At 44.6% G+C, this 23,804-nt stretch overlaps 2 protein-coding genes across 2 annotated transcripts in view; one reads left to right on the forward strand and one right to left on the reverse strand.

Moving 5' to 3' along the window:
- The window catches only part of LOC140273396 (gamma-aminobutyric acid receptor subunit beta-3-like), a 63,924-nt gene extending 47,463 nt beyond the window's left edge, over positions 1-16,461 (reverse strand). Inside the window, exon 1 of the mRNA XM_072368976.1 lies at positions 16,316-16,461. Within this exon, the coding sequence (XP_072225077.1) occupies positions 16,316-16,446 (131 nt within the window). The 5' untranslated portion in view covers positions 16,447-16,461. The remainder of the gene's footprint in view (positions 1-16,315) is intronic.
- LOC140273589 (gamma-aminobutyric acid receptor subunit alpha-5-like) lies at positions 187-23,501 on the forward strand. The gene is made up of 10 exons (XM_072369240.1): positions 187-592; positions 991-1,072; positions 1,795-1,919; positions 3,273-3,340; positions 4,399-4,619; positions 9,219-9,301; positions 11,916-12,059; positions 17,649-17,801; positions 18,389-18,600; positions 19,597-23,501. Exons 1-10 carry the CDS (start codon positions 577-579, stop codon positions 19,894-19,896), a joined length of 1,404 nt encoding a protein of 467 aa, XP_072225341.1. The 5' UTR covers positions 187-576; the 3' UTR covers positions 19,897-23,501.
- Positions 23,502-23,804: the final 303 nt, after the last annotated feature.

A 23,804-nucleotide genomic window follows, 5' to 3' on the forward strand; every position in this document is an offset into this window, starting at 1 on the left:
TTCTAATTGAAAATGCTTGATATTGGATTGAACCGTAGGGTTAAAAAAAACCCGCACCCGATTTTGTTCTCATCAGCTGCGCTGCCAGGGCGCCTCCTTCCACTCACAACCCACCAATGGGGATGACTTATTTTAAAAATTATTAGCCGCTGCCGCAGCACTTGTGTATTTTCTTGCACCGGCTGGAGGCGGTACAGCAAAAAAGACGGAAAAATGTGGAGTGAATCCAGTCTCCTCCGAGGCAGGCGGACCTGACAGAGGAGGCAGCTCTTGTGATGCTGCTGCAACACCTCTGGAGGCGATGCGGGAGACGCGGTGCAGCAGTCGCTGAAGAAGCAAAGCGGTGAAGCCTATAGGAGGAGAGGAGCAGACAGACTACTACAACACCTCCTGATTGACAGAGAAAGAGACAGAGAGCAGAAATAGCCCATGGTGGAGAAGCTAAAGAGGAGGGGGAGGTGAGACGACCGACAAGCACGGGGATTAGGTGATTGTCCAGTTCAGTTTCAGCGCTGCAGACGGAAACCCCCCCCAGCCGCTGTTCCTCTGGGGGAAAAAATCTAAAGCTTGGCTGTGATGGATTTGCGTCCAGGTAGCCCCTTTTTATATTCTAGCCTTTTTTCATAATTATCAGCACAGGAATTAGATTCAGCTTCATGTTTCTGGTGATGGAGAGAATCAAAAAAGGTGATGCTGGAGGAGAGGAGAGGGGGTAGGGGGAAAGGAAGGGGGTAGCCCGTCTGAATTGTAATGCGCTGGTTTCAAACGCAGTGGAAGCTTCACACAAATAAAAAGCCTTTTTTCACCAGGCTTTCGCTTATTTCTTTGTAAACTCCCAGTCAGTGTACAGATTGTGAGGTTTTAGACGATGCCCAGACTGCCCTGCTGGTGATGCTTTTGCTGTCTTAATTGGATTTTCATAACTCTACAGTTTATTATCTGTTATTCGTCCATTTTTAATGCATTTCTGCGTGTGGATGTGTGTTACAGCTCCCAACAACAACGTGAACAGAATTCCAGCCATGGCAAGGCTCGTCCTGTCACTCCTGGTCCTGTGCGGAAGCCATAAAAGGTAAAACAAGAAATAAAACGCACACGAAACAATCGTTCCACTGCTCTGAATTTGATTTATCAACTTATTAAAGCTGCTTAAAGTGCACAGCCTTAAGCCTGCGAGAGCATACTGTCTCACAACTTCGATTTTCTGTTGCATATGCTCAGTTCTGACTGTGCTATTTGCTCTTTGGCAAATGCCGGTCCTGTAGTTTCTCACATCTCTTGCTGCAGATTCCTGCCAGCTCTGTCTCCCTTTCAAGGATTGATGGCATATCTGAGCTGCCCTCTGCTACAGCACTGCTTAAGCGGCTGTCTTGCACTCAAAGAAAGCAGAAAAGAAAGAGCTCTTGTCAGTATTAAGGCAAAGCCGGCAGTAGATCTAAATTCACTGGCATATTTCACCCTCATCTGAGTCGATCAGTGACTTGATGTGTTCAAATCCAGTTGTGAGTTACTTCATTGTCGCAGTTCCTTCTAATCTTCCTAATGCAGAAACTCACAAAGAAAATGCTGGTCTTTGACACAAAATGCCTTGTTTGTTGCCATATTTAGAGGGAGAGCTGGCTTTGTTTGCATTTGGATCACATATGTAACCGTTATTTATCTCTACTGGTAGTTATGTTTAATAGTGAATCACGTCCTTGATGCGGCAGGCTAATTAATCACAATAACCACGTCGCGTTTGACGTCCTGCACTTGAGCTAACGCCAGGATGTTTTCTCTCCTCACCCTTCCCAGCCTCGGCCAGTCTTCCTCAGAGGCTCAGAAGGAGACGGGCGCCAACGACAACAGCACCGTCTTCACCAGGATCCTGGACGGGCTGCTGGACGGTTACGACAACAGGCTCCGGCCGGGGCTCGGAGGTTCTGTTCTCCCCCAACATAACAGCATTCTTACGTTGTAGTTGTTGGGGTTCCAGCCTCGTAGCACGCTAACCCGATAAGACAAAGTCTGCAGTGGGAGGCTCTGACTCCTGCTGTGATAGCATGCTTTGATTGGTGGGGAACTGGCAGATACCGGGGTGGGGATGCTACCGCTCCAGCAGATGTGCAGCGGTGAGGAAGGCCCACACATGTTGGTGTCACGGGCTGCGTGTCATTCCCAACCGGGGGAGGTTCTTGAATGCATCTTTCCTCATAAGTAGGCAGAGCAAATCATCTGAGCCACCCTCGTAACAACCACAATGCAGCTCTCTGTGGGCTTTTATTCACGCTCCTCACCGTGGCAACAGGAGATAACCTTGAGAGCCAACAAACTCCCATTCAGATTTCTTTTTTCTTAAACAAAAGCTTTTCATTTTCTCCTCTAATATCTCAGCACTTACTGCGTTTTCCCTCTAAATGCCTGCAAGACGTTTACTTTGGCCTCGTGACACGGCTTTGTGTCCACCATCCCATAACAGGAAGAAACGAGGCCTGATGTGTCATGGCAGAAGCACGCTCTCGCATCTTGGTAACGGTTGCTACCCCTCGACTAGAGGGCCTATAAATACATACCAGAAAAACACGGAGCTGCTGTGAAACAGAACGAGCCAACCGTAGCTGCTCCAGGATGAAGATTTCCACTTATGATCGTACAGATTTCACGCAGAAATGGTGGATTCTATTTCATTGGCACGCTTATATCGATGTTGATCACAGACATTTGATTGATCAGGACCCTGAGCAACCGATGCTTCCTTTAGTACCTTCAGTACACCTTTAGTACACCTTCAGTACACCTTTAGTACACCTTTAGTACACCTTTAGTACACCTTTAGTACACCTTTAGTACACCTTTAGTACACCTTTAGTACCTCATATGATCGAGATCACAGGCTCAGACCGTCGGTGTTCCTAAGTTTGGGCTGTGGAAGACTCAAATGTGGGCAATTAAATCGCTAAATGTTGACACAAAATGTCATTTATTCAAGTTTTGTCGAAGGTGTAAAGCTGGCTTTCCATGTGAATGTGGTCTGGAGCGTTGAAGGCGTGCACAATGATCCACTCGCACAGTTTTTCCTTCAAACAGGACCTACTTTTCACCCAATGAGTGACTTTGCACGAGTAATCTAGATGAAAGTGTCCGCTTTTGTGTTCTTCCGCCCGTTTCGAGTTGGACGTAGTCCTCAGATCGGCTTCCTGAGGTGACGAAAACAGAAACCGTTTAATCTGGCTGGCTTTAACGTGTCTGTTTTCGAGTGACTTACTAACTTACTCCCTTTACACCTCCAACAGAGAACGTCACGGAGATCAAGACGAACATTTTCGTCACCAGCTTCGGCCCCGTGTCCGACACAGAGATGGTGAGTTTGTCCACAGCAAACACCGGACAAACACTCACACATCTGAAGCCCAGCCAGGCTGCTGCGGGTATTTTTAGACTGAAACATATATTTACATTTCATGAGACTGGTACCGCTGCTCATGTCCTAGTTTTGTCTTTGAAGATTGGCTTTTTTTTTTTTTTTTTTTTTCTTTGGCTGCTTGCAAATGAGCTGAAATTCATGTGGTTGAGTTAAACTTTTTAAATTTAATCCAATGTGGCCGGCCCATTCCAACTTTGTTCCAAATGATTCACTCCTTTATTAAGCCCGTCTCCCATGAACAATAAAGTTCTACCTGGGTAGCAAAATTCATTAAATCTGCTTTTTCATTAAATCTTCCATTACCTTCTGCCGTATCCTTGGCAAACTTTGCCATAATCGACTTGAAAAGGGTCCTGTCAGAGAAGCATGGCTGATTAATGGATTGTGGCAGGAGACCTGAACGTTTCTTCGGTCCAAAAGAGCCGATGTGTCAGTCAGCTAACGGTGTCATTATTCTGTTGGGTGGTGTTTGGAGTTTTTCAGAGCTTGAGGCGAGTCAATATTTCCCACTTGAGCAAATTTGTGATGGATTTATAGACCTCAGTGTCCTGTTTCTGTATTTCTACAACCTGAGATGACTTATGAAGACACCGGAGGCCCAACTGTGTTAAAGTAGAAAATAAAACTAATTTCAACACCGTTTAACTCTTCATCGGACAGATAAAAACCACAGATTGTGCTTTGGCATCCCTTCAGCTTCTTATTTGTTATGTTATGTTTGTTTTTATGCATTTAGCAGACGCTTTTATCCAAAGCGGGTAAGCATGTAGGGTAGGGGGTCTTGCCTAAGGAGCCCCACTGGAGGCAGTGCCTTTCATACAGGGGATTTGAACTCATCACACCACTACACTATCCAGTCCCAGTCCAGATTTGACACATTACACAGGTCCAAGCTCCAAAATGTTCACACCTCACAGCCATTTCCCACCACAAGCGCCCAATTAAACACACAGAAAGTGTCCAAACATCTTTCTTTCCATGACTGTGTGCCTCAGGAATACACCATAGACGTGTTCTTCCGTCAGAGCTGGAAGGATGAGCGCCTGTGCTTCAAAGGGCCCATGGAGATGCTGCCGTTAAACAACCTGCTGGCCAGCAACATCTGGACCCCCGACACCTTCTTCCTTAACGGGAAGAAGTCTATCGCTCACAACATGACCACGCCCAACAAACTGCTCAGGCTGCAGGACGACGGCACTTTGCTTTACACCATGAGGTAGGCCACAACAAACAGAATCGGGTGTATTTCCTGCATAATGTAACACGAACTGCAACCAAAGGTTGGCAGCATTTTTAATGCATTTGTGTACCAAATATTCACAGAGAAGCATCTAAATGTTCAAAATACAGATGAAGAATGCAGTCAGCAGGGCAGAGGAAAACAATCCAGCTCTGATTGTACAGAGAAAATACTGAAAGAAGCTTTAATGTGGCTCAGACTGCAGGAGAATGGCGACACCCAGTGGTCTGTTGGGTGTATTGCAGTCAACTTTGGAAAATCCGTGGAGGAGGAAGTGAATGTAGCGCAAATATAGAGTGAGCGCTTCTTTAAATTCATTTGATTTATGTTTCTAACTCAAATTAGGACACTTAGTCTGACACGAAGCAGAGTAAAGTGTGTCACAAAGAAAGGCAGCAGAGGGACATCATACATTATTAAAAGCAGCCTCGTTGTGAACTGTCATTTCTGGCAGTAATTTAGGGGTGAATTAGAGCAACCAGACAAAAAGAAGCTGAAACTTTAACGACTACACTAACCGTGATTCACCCGAACCCTGACCTGGATCCCGGGAAGCAAATTCAATTCAATTCAGTTCATTCATCAAGCACCAAATCACAACAAATTTAATCTCAAGGCGCTTTAAAGACGCAGTCCAATTCGAGATAATTATAATCCAATTCACTGTAATCCGGTTGTAATTGGGGCTGATGGTTTAAACGAGGTCAGTTTTCACACCGGAAAAGTGTTTCTATGGGGACACGATACATTTCCAAGCACAGCGAACACCAAACAGCGTCAGCTTGAAAAACCTGAGGGACAATTATCTGAAATCAGCCCTTTGGCTGACAGTTTAGTTTTTTATTTTCTGTTTCTCTGGCACAAAAACAGCCGGGCCGGTCACAAACCTGTTCCATTTATCTGGGTTTACTTTGTTTAAAACTGCAACACAGGACTCTGGCGTCAGTGGAGAGGAGCTTCCCCTGAGTCAGCTTGGAGCAAAGCCTCTGAGCGACCTTTGAACCACAGAATTGGAATAATTCTGGGCTTATCCTCGTGGCTCACGAGCTGCAGGAGCTGTGCTGCAGACGAGCAGAATAATACTGGATGTGGGGTAGATTATTTCCATGCAATAACCTTTACATATAAACATTCACAGCCAGGGAGGAGTGGATTTTATCGGCTGCACACTTTAACAAACACTCTGCAGATGTCCAGCAGTGTTTTCTGCTTTAATCAGTCGTCGTAACACTGACCTTTGACCTTAAGGCTTAACCAGTCAGGGACTGTGCAAGTGTGCACATTTTTACACGTGGAACCTTCTGGAAATGTACGTTTACGTGTATCTGGAAGTAAAACTGTGCGTCGGCTCAGAGTAAAAAAGGCATCAGACTCTTTGGCCGCAGCAGCAGTCGGCTGTTTTTAATCGTCTGATTGTCACACTACTGCGCTCGACATTACCAGCAGAGCTTAACCACGGGCGGCACGCCGTTTCCAGCACCAAACACGCACGCTGACACACACACACACGCTGACCATCTGGGTACTTTAAGGTTACAACAAGCAGTACCAGCACATGTCCACTGTGTACCGGAAACTCACATCAGATATGAGCAAAGTTCTCGTTTTCTGCTTCTATCTTTGTACAAAATGATCCTTTTTCTCTCTTTTCCTTAAAAAAATAAATAAACTGCTCCCACACAGCATCAAACCTGATGTGACAACAGGTCCAGACGGACTGAAACATGTCACCGTGTTCACAAGAAGTCTCCTAAAACTGGATATTACCGGCGAAGCCTGGACTGAATACTTTAAAGCCCCGGCTGTTGCTATGGTAACCCATGTCAAAAATCAATATTTCTGTGTGTTTGTGCTTTCTGGAGTTGGACTTTATGAGTTTCCAGTGGAAAGAGAATGACCCGAGCCTCAGAAAGTCAGAGAAAACCTCAGCAGATCCCACATGGGACGGTCCAGTCTCCATCAGGAAATGTGTGGCTCGGGTACAGCAGTGTAACGTGGTCACTTACGAAGAAAATGGACCTCATAATGGCCCATAAAAGAAGAACTGATGGTCCAACATTATTCATAGGTTAGCATCATGTCCCCTGAATGCTTTCTGATACAAAACAACAGGCGATGAAAGACGGAGACGCCCCGTTTCTAACTGGAATCAGATCAGATTTACAGTCTCTGTGATGAACCACGGAGCAGAGCTAGCTGTGTGGCGTCCACTGTATCCTTACCGCCCTGAAACACGTTAACCATAACCGCCGTCCGAGTCTCATTTATGCTTGTTGTGCGACCTCTGCAAGGTCGGACCTGTTGTTAAGTTAAGGTTTCTTATCAGTGCGAGAGCCCTTTGTGGGCTTTTTGCTCTCTGATGAATGTTCTTAGGGTCACCTACAGAGATTTAGAGCCTTTTTTGCCTCCAAACAGCCAGACTAATCCTTTTAAAGTGGTCTTTATCAATAGTTTTCCAGACTTTCTGGAGGTGTTTCAAAGTTTTGGCTGCTTTTTCACTCATTTTCAGTCAAATGCTTTTGGTGCTTTTGCTTGTTTAAGCCACTTAACACTGACCTATGACTCATAACATAACAGACAACTCAGCAAATAACCAATTTTAAATAGCAGCTTTTGACTATTTTCCCATTTCTTTAGTTGCATCTATGAAAAACAGCAAAGAAAACACAGTTTGACAGACAGAAAATAGGATTTCTGCAGCAACAAGGTGATTCCCAAAGAGCTATTAGCTGAAAACTTGGCATATCTCAGCATGGTGTGCAGTGTGTCCTTAAAACATTTGAGGAAACTGGACAAGTGGAGGACAAAAGAAGAAGTGTCAGGCCTAAAAAACTATCTACAGCAGATGAACAGGATCTGAAAGTGATGTCCTTAAGAAAGAGGAAAAAATCCAGCTGTGACCTGACAGGACCTGAGAGATGCATCTGGACCTTCAGCTGATCCATCTACTGTTGGCCCAAGCCTCATCAGAAATGGTCTCCATGGAAGGGTGGCTGTCAAGAAGCCGTTCTTAAGGAAGGGAAACAGGGAGAAAAGGCTGAGCTGTGCCAAATGACACAAGAAGTGGACTGAAAATCAGTGGCAACAGGTCTTATGGAGGGATGAATCCTCCCCAGAGCCCGGACCTCAACATTACTGAAGCAGTGTGGGATCATCTGACAGAGAACGGAACAAAAGGCAGCCCACATCCAAAGAAGAGCTTTGGGATGTCCTTCAAGAAGCCTGGAGAACTATTCCTGAAGACTCCTTAAAGAAAGGACAGAAAGCTTGTCTCAGAGGGTTCAGGCTGAGCTGGAGAATAAAGGAGCTCAGACCAGATATTCACTTTAAAGCTGCTGAGAACTGATAAAAAACTCTGTTTTAACCTCAAATAAAGTGTATTTACATTCATGTCCGTTTCAGTAAATCAGTCGTTTCCTGTTTCAATCACAAGATACAAAGAAATGAGGGCCAGCTCAACACATTTCTGCTCCCTTCACACTCATCCCGTTAATGGGGCAAGGCTACATGAATAATTAGAACGTGGAATGATTGCCGACGGCCCTGTTCTCATTTATTTATCCCAAAGACACCCGTTCCTCTCCTCGAGATGTGTCCACACAGTCCCTCAGTCTGGCTGATACTTCACTGATGTGAATCCTTGTCTCCATGGTAACCAGAAGTGGCTTATTGTCCCGCTTTGTTATGCTTCGTTCGCCTTATTGATTTAATTGGGGAAGCTCTTGCAGAATGTACATGCTGTACACCCAGGAGGTATCAGAGCAGAAAGAAACACGTCTCAGGTGGATTTTGTGTCAAACCTGGCAACACAGTCGTAATTAAAGCTATGTGTCGTTCAGTAAAAGGGAGAAAAAAAAGGTGTTACGCTGTAACTAATGTCGAGGTATGCCTTAATGGTGAAAGCAGCAAATAAAACCTTTAATATAATGAGTTTTCGTGCACCGGTTTCTATTCCAGCTAATTCTCTGCCACCCAGCCCATTAGCCTCAGTGAACCCACATCTATAACAGCGCATTACTATTCATCATCACGTAAAGAGCGGAAATACCCACAGGGATTTGATCCAATCTGGGACAGATAGCTGGGAAAAAAGCTGAAAGAATTATGAGGTGTGTATGGCTGATGTGTGCTCATGATTTATTAAATCTCGCTGTTCTTGCAGGACGCCGAGAGGCGTTTGAACGACTGTAAACAGGAAATGAAAAGTGAGAAGCTCAAGCTGTGTTTGGGGTGGGAAACACAACTTTCAAGCAATTAAAACACATTTCATTGTGAGACATAGGTTTTAATTTATGCTTAACATCCTAAACTGAAGCTTCTGTGTGTTTTCTGGGGAGGGAAAGTAGCAGAGACACCATCTGGCCACTAGATGGTGCTATTATCACTTCAGCTCTAAGAACCGGTTCATTTGTAAAGTGATGAAACGATCAAACTTTCCTTGAAATTCCTTCATGATCTAATTATTTTGTTTGGGAATCGCAGCTGTGCCTGTAATCGTGAGTTCGAGTCGCTGCTCCAAGGCTGAAAAGCTTGTCTAACCAAGACATTTCTGTATTTTGATGTGTTTCGTCGCAGATTGACCATCTCAGCAGAATGCCCCATGCAGCTGGAGGACTTCCCCATGGACGCTCACGCCTGCCCGCTCAAGTTCGGCAGCTGTGAGTACACCCCCTGCTGTGCACGTCTCACAGCAGCCACTCATCCCTGCTGCTGTTACACCATGGCATCACATAGGTTTAATCTAAATTTAGAGACCAACAGGACTATATTTGAGGCGAATAATGCGTCTCTTCTTTAGGTGACTTGGCTGAAAAGTCATTATCAAGACTGCTGAGTCTGCTTCCTTCACTTTAATGTTAATTACTTCCTGATTGTCGTTTGAAAGCAACGAGGAAACTTTTCCTGCTCTGCAGCCGCTGTGGCTACAGGTGAGAGTTAAGGTGCAAAGCGACACGCTGCAGCAGAACGTGTTGGAATGAAGCTACTCCGCTAATTTTAACTTTCTCCATCAGTGTTTGTGGTGCCTCCTCACAACAAGCAATGAAATCCCGATGAGAACGGATTACCGCAGCTCTTTTACACCTAATTAGGCTATCGGCGGGGCGGGTTGTCCCTGTGTGGTATTTAAAGACAGCTCTGGCCAAATGCCACGTCTCAAGAGCCTGTTGGGCAAAAAGGACGAGGCTCTTATCCTCAGATTTTAGTGAGATGTCGCCCCCCCCCACCCTCACGATGTCAGATTACACATTTGAGCACAATCCAATTACAGTGCAAGGAAGTGCGGGGCCTTCCCGTCGCCTACGGTAACCCAGTCATCCCAGCTGAACTCTGCAGCTTAAAGGTGGAAACGCACATGGAATAATACGTGAATGGAAACCCTGATCATGATTTGCAGGAGGGGATCTGGAGCATCTCATCTTTCATCTTTCATGTCTGCGCTCTCGTATCTCGGTGCAGATGAATGAAGGAGGTCAGGTCTGCGGTCAGCTCAGGTGAAGGGCCTCTAATCCCTGCTTCTTCCCTTCCTGCTTACACTCATGAGAAGGGGAATCAAACCCTCGTTCAGTTCTAAGACGTTACGTATCGAGACATAAATAACAGAAATAACCTGGTTTTCCTCAGGTCCTAAAATGAGGTGAATGAGTGTTTTAAGTTGCTTCAGCTCTCTGAAGGTCCCACCACAGCTTTTGTTGGAAACAAAAACCACAATTTTCCCAGAGAAGATCTCTTTCTTTTCCATGTGTCTGTAACAGTTGGCCTGGACGTCTCAAATCTACAAACTTACAGACTGAGTTTGTAACTTCTCTGAAACGGTGAGCAGCTCCATAAGAAGCCGTATTTTCAGGTTAAAAAGAAGCAGAAAGACATTAAAGTGCAGCCATTATTCCAAAGTTTGAAGGACGTTTGCAAAGCTGATGTTGGTGGTGCGGAAGGTGTTTTGGAAGAGCTTGCTTCCTGGAATCAGCACACAAAGATGCAGATGATGCTCTGAAGTGCAGCCAGCGCGGCCCCTCGAGCAATCGGGCTGCTGCAGAGCATCGCTTCTCCTTCTTGGATCTTTTTACGTTCTAAAGCAGGAAAATCTGACTCTAAATCCTTCGTTTCACTTCTTTAGCGACAGTCGAGCATCACTTCATGATTTCTAAGTTCAACGCGTGGAATGAAAGTGTTTGACAGACCAACTTTCTGCCAAATACGAATCCGTTCACACTGAATATTCATGACCACGACCCTTGCTCCATTTGAACTCTTAAATATCCCAGACAGCCGAACTTGATGAGTTTGGCATTGCAAGCAGGAGCGGCAAAGCAGCAAAGCATTAAGCGTGAAGAGTTGAGAAGTTGGCAAAGGTGCGCTGTCTGGCCTGCCAAAGTCTTTAGCTGTTCGTTAGCATAATGAAATCCACAGATAATCCCTTTTTGCAATCTAACCTCCAATTAAGGTCTGGCCTTCAGCCTGTCTGCGGCTAAATTTAAACACTGCAGCATCCAGCCGCCAAGTGAGCACCCAGAAAGGAAACAGCCAGGTTAATATGCGATCTACAGGCCAGAAATAAACAGCCCTGTCACATAAGGACAAGTCAACATGAAGCGTTTGGGACACCTTCCAGTTGCCCTGTGAAGATGACCCTGTGGGTCCCCCATATGAAGCATGTAGGAAACATCCCAAATCAGAAAAAAACACTTATTTTCCCCAAATATCCCTTCCCTCGTCTGCTCTAAATGTTTAACTAATACTCTTGGGATGTAAATCAAACTATTTCGTCCTGTTTTCATCCTTAAATTGCTTGTGCATGTGTTTGGAAACAGGTATTTGCAACCAGCAGCGGACAAATGACTCAAAGGAAATGATCCTCTTTTCTCATAAACGGTGGATTAAAATTGACCCGACAGGTCACAAACTTCCAATTTCAGATCAGAAACTAATTCAGAGATGAAAAACCTCCCTTTTCCCCGATTTCAGCGCGAGCGTCGGGGAAATATTCAGCACGAACACATGAAATACACAAAGAGGGCTCGAGGTGTGTGATGCAACACATTTTTGGTTAATCTGACACAGCCTGGCTCCTGCCGACAGGGGACTTCACCTCTGACGCAGAGCAGCGGTAGAAACACAAACAAACTCAACACATATCGACACATCCTGCTAAACTTCTGCTCCTGGCTTCAGCTTGGAATCGTAATGAGTGATTTCTGGGCCGAAGCTAACTCGAATGCAGCAGCTCATGTGGTAAAATAAAATGGTTTCTGCCTCTGTCTGCCTGTCTCTCAGATGCCTATCCGGTGTCAGAGGTGGTTTACACTTGGACTCAGGGCGCTGCCAAGTCTGTGGTGGTGGCAGAGGACGGCTCCAGGCTCAACCAGTACCACCTTATCGGGCAAACCGCCGGCAAGGAGGACATACACACAAGCAGAGGTGCGTGGTTGGTGATGCTTTAAAAGAACACATTTTTGCTTCGTGTGCTTGCTTCCCACCTGTTTTATGTCTGGCTGATCGAGTCAGTCTGGGAGCAGAGTTCCAGCTGGGATCCCTTGTGTTTTCCATGTAAACGTGTGATTTGGGAAACCAATGGGCAAATATCAATGATATTCAAGGACCTTACATGGACACAACGCAAGGAATCAAGGCACGAAAGCTGGTGGCAAAGGACACAGATCTGCAGAGATCTGGTGCTGATCAGTGGGGTTCAAGGCTGGACTCTGGGGCCACTCCAGCTGCTTTCACCACAGGTTTAAATGATCCCTAAGAACAGTGATTTAAGATGTCATTTCTACCTCAAACATGACGGTTTAGATCAGGGATGTCAAACTCCGGTCCTCGAGGGCCGCTGTGCTGCAGGTTTTAGTTGCTTCCCTGCTTCAACACACCTGATTCAGACTAAATGGATCTCTAAGAATGATTGTTAAGTTCTGCTAATGATGCATTGATCTGATTCAGGTGTGTTGAAGCAGGGAAGCATCTAAAACCTGCAGGACAGCGGCCCTCGAGGACCGGAGTTTGACATCCCTGTAGAGTTTAGATCATGCGCTGAACAGGTCTTAGTCCAGATTTTAGTCATTTTATTTATGCACGAATAATTTAACCCTCCTGAAACAGAGACAACAGACACGGTTGTTAAAGGAATGATCAGCGAGGGATTAATAACCCGCAGGCTCTTATCTGTGGGGACTTTTGTTGGCCAGAAGTGTATTTTTCTACAGTATAAAGCAGCAGGAATCAGCTTCAGGAGGGCAAAAATCACAATTTTAGGTCTGCTTGTACACAAGGACATCAATAAGGTCAGTAATATTCTAACACTGCTGACATAATGTTGTGTAATGACCTCGATTCATCAGTCAGGCTGATGCACTGCAGGTGCAAATTTTTGGGAATCATATTCCTTGAAAGACACTCTTTGACCAAATATCTTGTCAATCATTTCAACAAGCCTCACGAAGCCTTGTAGTGGCCTTCTTCACTGCAATCTGGGGCTTCAGAACGACCCACAAGCTCTTAATAGGATGGAAGTCATCCTGAGAAAGGGGTCAAACCAGAAAACAGTCGTCTTTCAGGCCTCTTTCAGGCCTTTTCTGTTTGGCCGAGGGCCGTCCTGCACGATGGCTTCATTGATCGCAGCTAACTACTAAACAGGCAGCAGGTAGCACCTTCAGTCTTAAAAGCTAACTAGCAATTAGCTTATAATTAAGGACAGCAGCCCATCCTCTAGTAATGATCCGCTCTAACCCCTAAAATTCACTTCATCTGTCCAGAAAACCTTTGAAAAGTCCACAAATATCTACTGCCTGAGCAAATTCACACAGGATGTTATTCTCGATAAGTGTAATAGCGCGTAATGCGATGTAACTAATTCTAGATCAGATAAGATGCATGCGAGATGGGCGCGATGGGCGGAGACTAAATGCAGGAAACATTACCAGGAGATCAGAGTCAATGAGTGGAAGCCAGTGGAGGAGAGTAGCCTATCCGTCACACAACCAGCTGTCTACAGGCCCAGGCAGCCCTGTCAAACAACACTTATCCCTGCATGAGCCCCACACACACAGCTCAGGAGTCCTGAGACTCAGGGTTAATCCACCCGCCCCATCCAACCACCCATCAGCTTTTGCATAAGCAGATGACATCACAGATCAGTGGAGGATTGGTTGGGTGGCTGTCTCTGAGTGGATCTGCACTGGTAAATTTGTCTTTGTGAACGCCGCATGTCCTCACAATGATGGCACAAAGGTTCAAAACAATAAGCACAATAAACCCGGAGTCAGTTCAGGGCCATCGTTAAGAAGGGGGAACATTTGTTGCTATTCATCCATAATTAGAGACATTTCATTCTCAAGGTTACGGTGAGGGAAATAGTTGGACTTAAATTTAGGTTAGGTCCTCACAAAGCTGGAAGGAGAGGTGTTTGTGTGTTTCTGTATGTTGGGATTGGACAGCCTCGCTCTGGCATGTGGACGCGGAGGTGGGGGAGCTGAAAGGCATCTGTTTAATACTCTTATGTAAAGCAGAACTGTAATACACTTCCCTTTAGTTCCTAGTAGAGTTGTTACTAAAAGTCTGGATTTCCCGTTGTTTTTCGGTTGTTTTGTTGAAACTTTGTGTTTTTAACTGAAGGATAGACGCTTAACTTGTGGAAAGACGGCAGTTTCCCACTTAGATGGCGTGCTGATGGCAATTTGAGTACAAGTGAAAAACAACAATGCCAAAACTCCAACTCAGAGATGAAAAAGAAGCAGATGGAATCAAATGTGCTGAAAAAATGGTTCTTTTGGAGGATAAATGTATTTTAGCCCAAAGTATGATCGTTTTCTAACCATAACCAGGTAGTTTTACTGGTGACACCCAACCAGCAGGTGACCAAAGTGTTTCAGTGAAGCCTTCTTAACTCAGAGGATGGTCTCATTGTCTTGTGAAGCGCAGTCCTTCCTCATGATAAAGATTTGATTTCTTCCTGAATTAAACACTTGACGCCTGCTCCGAAGCGGAAACATTACTTTGTTGGGGCGAAACAACAGAGGACGCTCTTATGAGTCGTATTCACTGGGATGAACACAGTTTTGCTTGCTTGTCTAAAGGGATAAAACACTTACAAAGATGCTAATCCTGTCATTAATTGTGTTAATCTCTTCATTTCTTTGTGTATCACCAACTCAAACGTTGCTTCATAGCTAAAATCACCACATGCTACCTTTAAATGTGCTCACAGTATTCCCGTGGCTATGCTTTAGCATACGTAGCATTAGCATCTTTACATCCTCCTTTTTCTGGACCAGATTTGACACTTTTTACCCAAGTGCTCAGACCCTTTTACTGTATTTACCCCCAACAGATTGGGTCAAACGACGTGACTCGTGGTTCTGGACCGTGTTCAGAGTCGTCGTATTTGTGTCTCGCCGCTAAGTCGACCCTGTTAGTCCTAATCATGGAACCACCATCTGGTGTCGTGACAACAAAACGCTGAAAATGATCTGAGAATGAGATACTTAGCAGGACTAAAAGACAGGAAATCATCATTTATGCAGCCCAAAGCCTCTGTCTGGAAATCATCCAAATCAGTGGTGGATGTTGCTGATGGGTTTGAGCTCTCGGGTCAAATTCAGTCCAGTAGGCTAATTCACTTTGTGCTTTTTTTGCCAATAACTTTTACAGACCAAATATGGCATTTTCAGATCTGCCAGTTCTTCCTGTCGCTGTGCCATAAATGGAATATTTCCACCTTGAGGGGTCGTTGGAGTCTGCTTCTGGAGGCCTGTTCAGGACCTCGGATCCAGTTCCTTCCTAATCGAGCATCTGGAGGAGGGAGAATCTCCACCAACAGCCTTTCGTCTCACTTTAACCTGAAGCGCGACATTTGAAAGTTTAGTGTGTGAAGACCAGACTCTGGAACCAGCTGCCTTCATCGAGCATTAATCGAAGCAATCAAGAATCTATATTCAGTGAAATGAAGGCACCCTGCAGTGGAGTCCAGTGGCTTCCCTCTGAAAAAAGGCAGACTTTTGACTTTTCAGCCGTTTCTCGGCTTAATTAAAAGAAGCTTGCTGTTTTAAACAGTTTTATTCGGTCTGGAAAGTAATGAAGCGCTCGCCTGCATGTGAGTCAGAGCAGCAGTGAACTGAGGATTGTCTTTCCTCTGCTCCTCCTGACTCTCGCTGCACAAACCGAGAACATACGTTATATCTGCCAAACTGGAAACTTTATCTCTCCTCCTCACACGCTTTGCTTTAGGATCTCCAAAGATTCAAACTCCTACGGTGCTGATCTCTGCTCTGGATTGACGCTGAACATGGATCTTGCGCCCTGGTTTGTTGAGGTTCTAAGCTCTGAAGCTCTGAAGCTGTGAAGGTGTTAGTCCTTATTTAGGACATCTAATTTTAGCCAAGACTCCTTTTCAGGGACACGAAAGAGAGGATAAGTCTGAGTTTTTCTTGAGCTACTTGACACGCCAAATGACAAGACCTCTGCCTGAAATAGCAATATCTTTCCTTAAATAGCCGTCTCACTCTAAAAGAAGATCAGAATCACTACACAGCAGTTACACCGTCTGCAGGGGCTAAGAAGAACAGCATGCCAGGGATACTTTAACTTTCAGAGGATAATTACTTGCTTGAACCTCTTTGTGAGCCTCCAAAGCCAACAGGTGTGACAAATAAAGCAAGAAGAGTTCCTCTGAGACTCACCAGTTGACCAGCATAGCAGCATCGTTCCCAGATATAAAAGGAAGTTCCCCTTGGACGATGTGAAATACAAATCCTTGAGAAAAAAGTAGAAAGATCCACCAGAGGAGCATGTTCCCCCTGTAGGGATCCATGCATCAAGGGTGAAGGAGTCCCAGGTCAGCAGCACCTGGATGGGTCCGAACGTCTCCCACAGCAGCAGCAATCGGCAGGGCGGTCGGGGGGGGGCAGGGGGCCTGCGGTCATGAGGGCGTCAGAGGGCCCAGGTGACGGCGCTGGGGATGTCCTGATGGAGTCATCGCAGAGCCAGAGACGCTGATAAATGATTAACTTCCCCTCGCATGCCAGCCAGTCCCATCAAGAACCTTTGACCATTATTCCACAAGCAGCTTCTGAATGAAAAGCAAAAGAAACAGAAAAAGACGGCCAGCCCCCCTCCATCCCACCAGTGATCAGCAGCAGCCACCGTCCTCCCGCTCCGTGTGCCGAGGTGTGTGTCAGCTGCTGGGAATCATGCTTCATGTGTGTTTCACTGCGAGTACGTGAGCCTCGGCCGGCGGGCTGGAGTGGGCGGGGCCTGAGTGAGGATCCCGGGACAGGAAGCCCCCCCCCCCTCCTCCCTCTCTTTCTCTCACTGATGGCATGATGCAGATTGTAACCAGGGATTAGGGAGGTTCAGAAATCGGATTTTGCTGAGAGAAAGCCTTGTGTGTTGCGCTGTGTGTGAGCGTGCACGTGTGTGTGTGCGTGCACGTGTGTGTGAGCGTGCACGTGTGTGTGAGTTAGTTTACCAGCGCCTGCAGCTGCAAACTGCTGCTGGCGAGAGGATTTTTTTAAAGCCTCAAATGCAATCTTTGGTAGTTTTACTGAATGCCGCGTCCTTTCTCTTCTTCCTGCTCTTTGTGCTTCTCTGGATTTATCTCAGACCGTCAAGGCCCAGATATAAACCGCATCGTGACGTACCGCCGCTTTCTCACAGCAGTTAGCGCCACTCATTTGTCTGATTTCACTGCCATGTTCCCCTGAATATAAACTGTCCTCTTTACCCCTGCTTCTTTCAGCGTTTTCACCTCACAGCTTTCTATCCGCAGTCTCCATCACTTCTCATTTCCCTCCTGGAAAACGAGGAATCGCCCTTTCCATCCAGTAACTGAGCACCATCAGAGCAGCATAGATACTCTTGGACATGTCTTTTTTTTGGTAAACAAACCACCGGTGCCTTTTGCACTTTAAGGAGGTCAAGCTGCACATGAGTACTTGCTCTATGATGAAATAACCCCGGTGCGACCCAAATGTCTGACTTTATCCCCTCTTTCCTGTCTCTCCTCCCTCTCAGGACAGTACACAGTGATGATGGCCCACTTCTACCTGAAGAGGAAGATCGGATACTTTGTCATTCAGACATACATGCCGTGTTTCATGACCGTAATCCTGTCCCAGGTGTCATTTTGGCTCAACAGAGAGTCGGTTCCTGCGAGGACCGTCTTTGGTGAGCATTACACAACAGCTCCTTCCTACTTTAGTAAAACTATTCAACATGCAGGTCACTCAGGAGATTTCTGCTGTAAGTTTAGGTGCTTCTGACTTTTATTGAGCCTTTTTTTTTTAGCTCTTCGGGCAGAAGCAGAGATTTTGCTGCACGGTTAATGAGTTCCACAGTAAGCACAATGTTTAGGGTTACTTATCCACATTCTACTTTCAATCTTTACACTAACTTCTTGCAGCTCTTTAAATATTTCTGCAAAGGTTTCATCATCTCAAGGTCTTTTGAACATTTTTCAGCAAATTAAAGGTAATTTATTCAGCAATCAGCGTTCACTCCTCTGTTTCGCAGGAACAGCATCTTCTAGGTACCGATTTTTCCTTGTGCTTTCTTTTATGCCTAATATCCCTGCACGTTCACACCTGTGAGAATAATAAAAGTCGCTCTCTGAGCAGCAGCACTGCAGTCGGTGCCAGTTCGGGGTTATTAAAGGGCTCACCTTTGGTGAGCAGGGGGGCGACTATTGCTTTTTTCCAGTCAGGCTGTAAAAAACTCAATTTAAAGTTGTCACGACTGCCTTTGTTTGCACCTAGGGGTGACCACAGTGCTGACTATGACCACCCTCAGCATCAGTGCCAGGAACTCACTCCCCAAAGTGGCCTATGCGACAGCCATGGACTGGTTCATTGCCGTCTGCTACGCCTTCGTCTTTTCGGCCCTCATCGAGTTTGCCACAGTGAACTACTTCACCAAGAGGAGCTGGGCCTGGGATGGAAAGAAAGCTCTGGAAGCACAGCACCCTAAGGTACAACTTGCTTGCTTTTATTTCCCTCGTTACGACCTGAACAGGATATTTTACTGATCGCTTCATCAGAATTTTTTGCACCTCCTGGCCTGACCACAGCAAGGACTCGGGAGCTTTCATTGGTACTAAAAGACATAAATTTGCTTTCCTTTTTAAAAATTGTACCATTTGTTAGTTTTTGCCATCCTGTGATGATTTTCTCTGATCATTCTCCATCCAATCAGTGGTCCGCTGAGTGGTGCTGAGTCACTGTCTAATAATGGCTCCATTTGCTTGAAACTTGAAACATCCCACCTTTATCGTACCGTAACACCATAACTTACAGATTTAGGAACAAAACATCTTCAGGTACGACACATGTAAGGTTTCCATAGTCATTTTAGGTCCACTTTAATAATGATAATGTAGACAATTTGGGGAATACAGCCTTCTGCTTGCTGATTTGAATAAGGCAGAGGCCAGAAAAACTGAGTGGCTGAACATCTGTAAGCTGTAAATCTACATACTACCATATTTGATAATGGTAAGTAAGCAAAGTGCAGGCAGCAGGGAAAATTGAAGACCTGACTGAGGAGCTTAAACAAACATTCAAGGTATAACAAAGAAATACAAAGCAGGGCAAGACAGAGAATGGAACTGGACTGAAAAGTGGAAAACAGCAATGATTATCTTGCTGTGAACAAAGGAAACCTGGTCGTATATATATATATATACTAAGAGGATGAGGTGGGAAGCAATTAGTATGTGAACTAAACCAGAAGAACAAAAGCTAACAGAAGAAAGCATAGACCATGACACATACATATTACCGTCATCATCTATTAAAACACCACCAGTGGAGATAATGCTCCTACCTGAGAAAACAGTGAGAATAGGCTGTAACCAGCCCTCTTTACACCCATTATCTGTTTCCAGACAGAATGAAACTAATCTAAAAGAGCACATCATGAACCCCGAAAACTAATCCAGTTCCTGATGTAATCTGTCCCGCTTTAGAAACGAGACCCCATGGTGCTGTCGAAGAAGCCCAACAACGTTTGCTCGGCAGGCGTCAACTACACCCCCAACCTCACCAAGGACGTGTCCATCTCCACCATCTCCAACACCACGTCGCTGCAGCTGCGAGCCTCCGAGAGCAAAATGGTCGACCCCAAGAAGACCTACAACAGCGTCAGCAAGATAGACAAGATGTCGCGGATAGTGTTCCCCGTCCTCTTCGGTACCTTCAACCTGGTCTACTGGGCGACTTACCTGAACAGAGAACCGGTTGTGAAAGGAGTTGTCACTTCGACATAATAACTCTTGCTTTGCTGAGGCGGGGAGTGGGTGGACTAAAAGGAAGAGGGGGTCGTTGGGAGCTCTCTGCTTTAGAAAAAAGATGTAAAAAACAAATATCTGCGCTTGAAGAACAAAAACTATATTCAGCTATCGAGTTCAAGCACTTTGACTGGACGCAAGGCTGCAACAGAATCCCTTTGTTGTTTTTCATGGCCTAATAAAACTGCTTGATGATGAGGAAACTGCTTCAGAGACTACTGTGATAGGGGAGCGCCTGCTTTGCTTCTTTCTCGTCTATCTCGCTGCAGTTTGCATGACGTTCTCCTTAACAGGAAACCACAGACTCCTGTTTGTCTTGAATACCGACCATGTATGTGTCAATCATTGTTTGAAGTGCAGGGCTAAACTTTGTTTGCATTTGAATCTGAAAAACTGATTTAAAAAGGTATCTAACTCCAGACGTGGAGGGAAAGTGTCGTGATTAATGCTGCAAGTGTATTAATAATTTGGTTTTATGTCTCTTGTTTAAAACATTTCCATTTTCCCTTTCATTTCCAGTTAATTATTGTTGTACAGCTTTATGATTCAAAGCCCTTTGCTGCAGGCCTGGTTTCCCAAAAGCACTGGAAGAGAGAATCTCAAAGAAAAATAATGGGAAAAAAAACAAGTGTTGATTTATCAGATTATTACTAAAGAAGGTTCAAGATAAACATCTTTAGCACAGGATGACTGCAGTGAATAATGTGTAAGCGTTCATTTTAATGAGGCAACAGGGGTTTAATTTGCCATTTAGGCAATCCACCATCCTGCTCATGTATTTTTGAGCAAAACACCAGCACTACCATTCCCAGGAGCTAGTTTTACAAAAAAAATCCTGACTGCAGTAGTGCAGACTGATGGCCAAACCTAATATATACATCTCTATCCATCCTTTGCTCAAAGTCTCTTCATTCTTTATCATAAGTAGGACAAATTTGCCTTAAATTCTCTGTAAACAGCCTTTCAAATTCAAAAGCCTGATGAGCTCCGAAAATGGTCAGGAAACTACAATCAGTGACTCAATGAAGGATAATAATTACATAGTTTCTGCCTTTAAGTTTTGTGTCAGTAAAAAGTAAGCTCAGCAAGCTTAGTGTAACAGCCAGGTCTTTGCTAAATATCCCTCGCTAACCACCTGAGAACATGCTAGCACTAGATGTTAGCACACAAAAATGTCTTGTTTCCTCTGTACACAGCTGTTGATTCTTTTTTGGCAATTTGTTCTTGGGGCTGTACATGACTAAATTCCATGAAAAGTTTTTTTTAAAGAGCTTGAAAATTAACAACAAAAAGTTTCCCGAAGAGCTTGCTAGCTGGCCAGCTAGCTAGCGCGTTAGCTCAGTTGCTAACAGGCCAACAAAAATCTTTTGAGAGGTTATTAATGCCTAACTTTTCAGAAACCTCTTATTATTTAGTACTTTATTCTCTGACAAATGTTAATATAAGTGAACAACACAGTTAATAAGGTTCTGATATATTGGGTTCTCTGGTTTTCCATTGCCCAGATCTCACTCCTCTTCAGACAGCTTGTTATTGGTTGCACATTTGTGGGGCACCAGAACTGAACTCCACACACATTGTTTGTATGGATTTCAATTCGTGCCCCAAGTGAACCCACTTTCACTGGAACTCATTGATTTTTCTGGGAACTCTTGAACGATGGTGAGATATAACCTTGAAACTGCATAGATTTTGGGAAATTAGGCCAAAGTGTCTTAAGGGAGTCGTGTAAATAGTCTTATTTTCAGCTCTTTTCTTTTACAGAAAATAAGAACATTTAGGTTCTCACATTTCCATTTTTAAGCCCTTTTGAAGAAGAAATTGCCAAAGTCTAACATTGACTTTCAGTTTATTAAGAGTGTGTCCATGTCTTGGATATCTTTTCCTGACTTTCTGTGTACTTGTGTGGAATTATTTTGCTGCCGTTGCTTGTAGAACAAAGAGATCACATCCAACCAATGTTGATCTTTGAGCTGAAGCTGATCTGTATTTTATTTCCACACTAACTTGATGAAACGAGAAGCTGTGAGCACATGCTGTGGCGTGACGGCTGGGGATCGCACAGCGTGCCTGACTTGTTGGTCTACGGTGAGACATACTCAGGAACAAAAGGATCCGTGTTCTCAGCAGAAGAAGAGTTTCAGCACTTCTTTAATATATCTGATGTCGGACACTGAAGTTGCCTCTCATCTGCTGCTGGGGGCGTTAACATAACAAATGTTGTTTTACTGTTCTAGCTTGGTGATGACGTCAGCTGCTCCTTTATGTGCTTTGCATTGCAAACTTAAAGTGGACCTAAAAGATTTACCTTCAGCATAGCTGTCTGAAATTCTTTCCAAAGCACTCTTATTTGGACTTTGTGTGACATGAGATGCTGCAGTGTTTTTGTGAAGCACCGACTGGTATCCAGGCAGCAGCTTTTGGAAAAAACAAGGTGCTGCCATATGTCAACTGAGGTGATGTTTGGGTGCTAGTTAGAGCACAGCAACAGTGTAAGAAATACAAGTAGAATCCAATTTGAAAGTCGATTATTCATCCGATTGTCCAGAAATGCCAGCCAAGTGCAGATTAGCAGACCAGATATCTTCCTGATAACAATCTCCAACTGTGTGCCTGTACATGCACTCCACTGTTCGCTGCCAATTCTGCTGCGTGTGCTCATTATTGAGTCCTTTTATGCATCTGAGATCATTTGCTGAGTTGAATTGTTCCAGCACCCCTTTATTCAATGAAATTGACGTATAATAAGCACTTTCTCTGTGGAAAGCAGTGCTTATCAGGCTGAAATATCTCCAAATCTTCCCGTTATTTTACTAAATGTGTGAATATAGCTCCCTTGAAAAGTAAAACTTCACATGATTAAATGCTGAAAAGACATGAAGCTGCCTTTTAAAAGCTGAGAGTTCATCCACAAAAGCTACAGCAGGTCAGAGGATCCCCACACAGTTAAAACTGGGAAAACCGCATCCAAGATCATCAAACATCTACCGATCCATCCAACCAAAAAATCTTTCTATTGCCAGCCAAGAAATGACTGCCTACACCTCCCCCTCCTTCAGCCACTGTGACAGACTCATCTGCCATACATCTGTCAGAAAGGGGATTTAGTTCCGCTTAAGTTGCTTTCACCCAGTCAGGGGGGCCCCTTACAGCAAAGCACTCCCCACCAGTTTAAGCCCCGCCTGGCCCGGCCCGATAACAAACACTTGTTTTTCTCAGTGTGGGGTCTGGCCAGCTGCGGCTGGGGAGTGTTACGGACAAATTTACGATTGATTGTGTGTGCTTTATCCAAAGCTAGCTCATGGGCAGCGAAGCAGATTTCAGTTTCGTGCTCTCGGCTGGGGAATGTAACGCACATCCAGCAGCCAGCTCAGAGACACCTGATGAGATAAGATGGCAACAGTTGCATGAAATTCTCGTTTTTAGTTCATCAAACAGGAACTTTATTTATTTCCTAAGAAGGAAACATTAAACTAAGACTTTTGCTTACCTTTTTGCAAAAATACAGCAACTCCATTGTAGCTGGTTTTGTGCCACTCATTAACTGTTTTGTGTACTATATTTGTATCGTGTATCACACTTAAAATGACCAAATAAAAAGGTTCAACAAAGATGCTGCGTATCACATCGCTTATATCACGCACTGCTGGTGCTCAAGTGTGGCTTATTTATGTCACAATCTGTACTTTCAAAGCTTTTTATTACGATAAAATCATTACATGCAACATGTTAGAGCTACTGCTACTTAATATTTCAGAGGAATCATGTATTTTCTTCTACATTAACCTCACTGCTTAACTTTTTAAATGAATATTTTACTAATACATCACATCACATGTTCTAATAGACCACTTGTTCCCAAATCCCCTTTACTACTCGTGTTTAGG

Source organism: Leuresthes tenuis, unplaced genomic scaffold (assembly GCF_036924035.1).
Source record: "Leuresthes tenuis unplaced genomic scaffold, fLeuTen1.0.hap1 SCAF_1, whole genome shotgun sequence".
Lineage (NCBI taxonomy): Eukaryota > Metazoa > Chordata > Actinopteri > Atheriniformes > Atherinopsidae > Leuresthes > Leuresthes tenuis.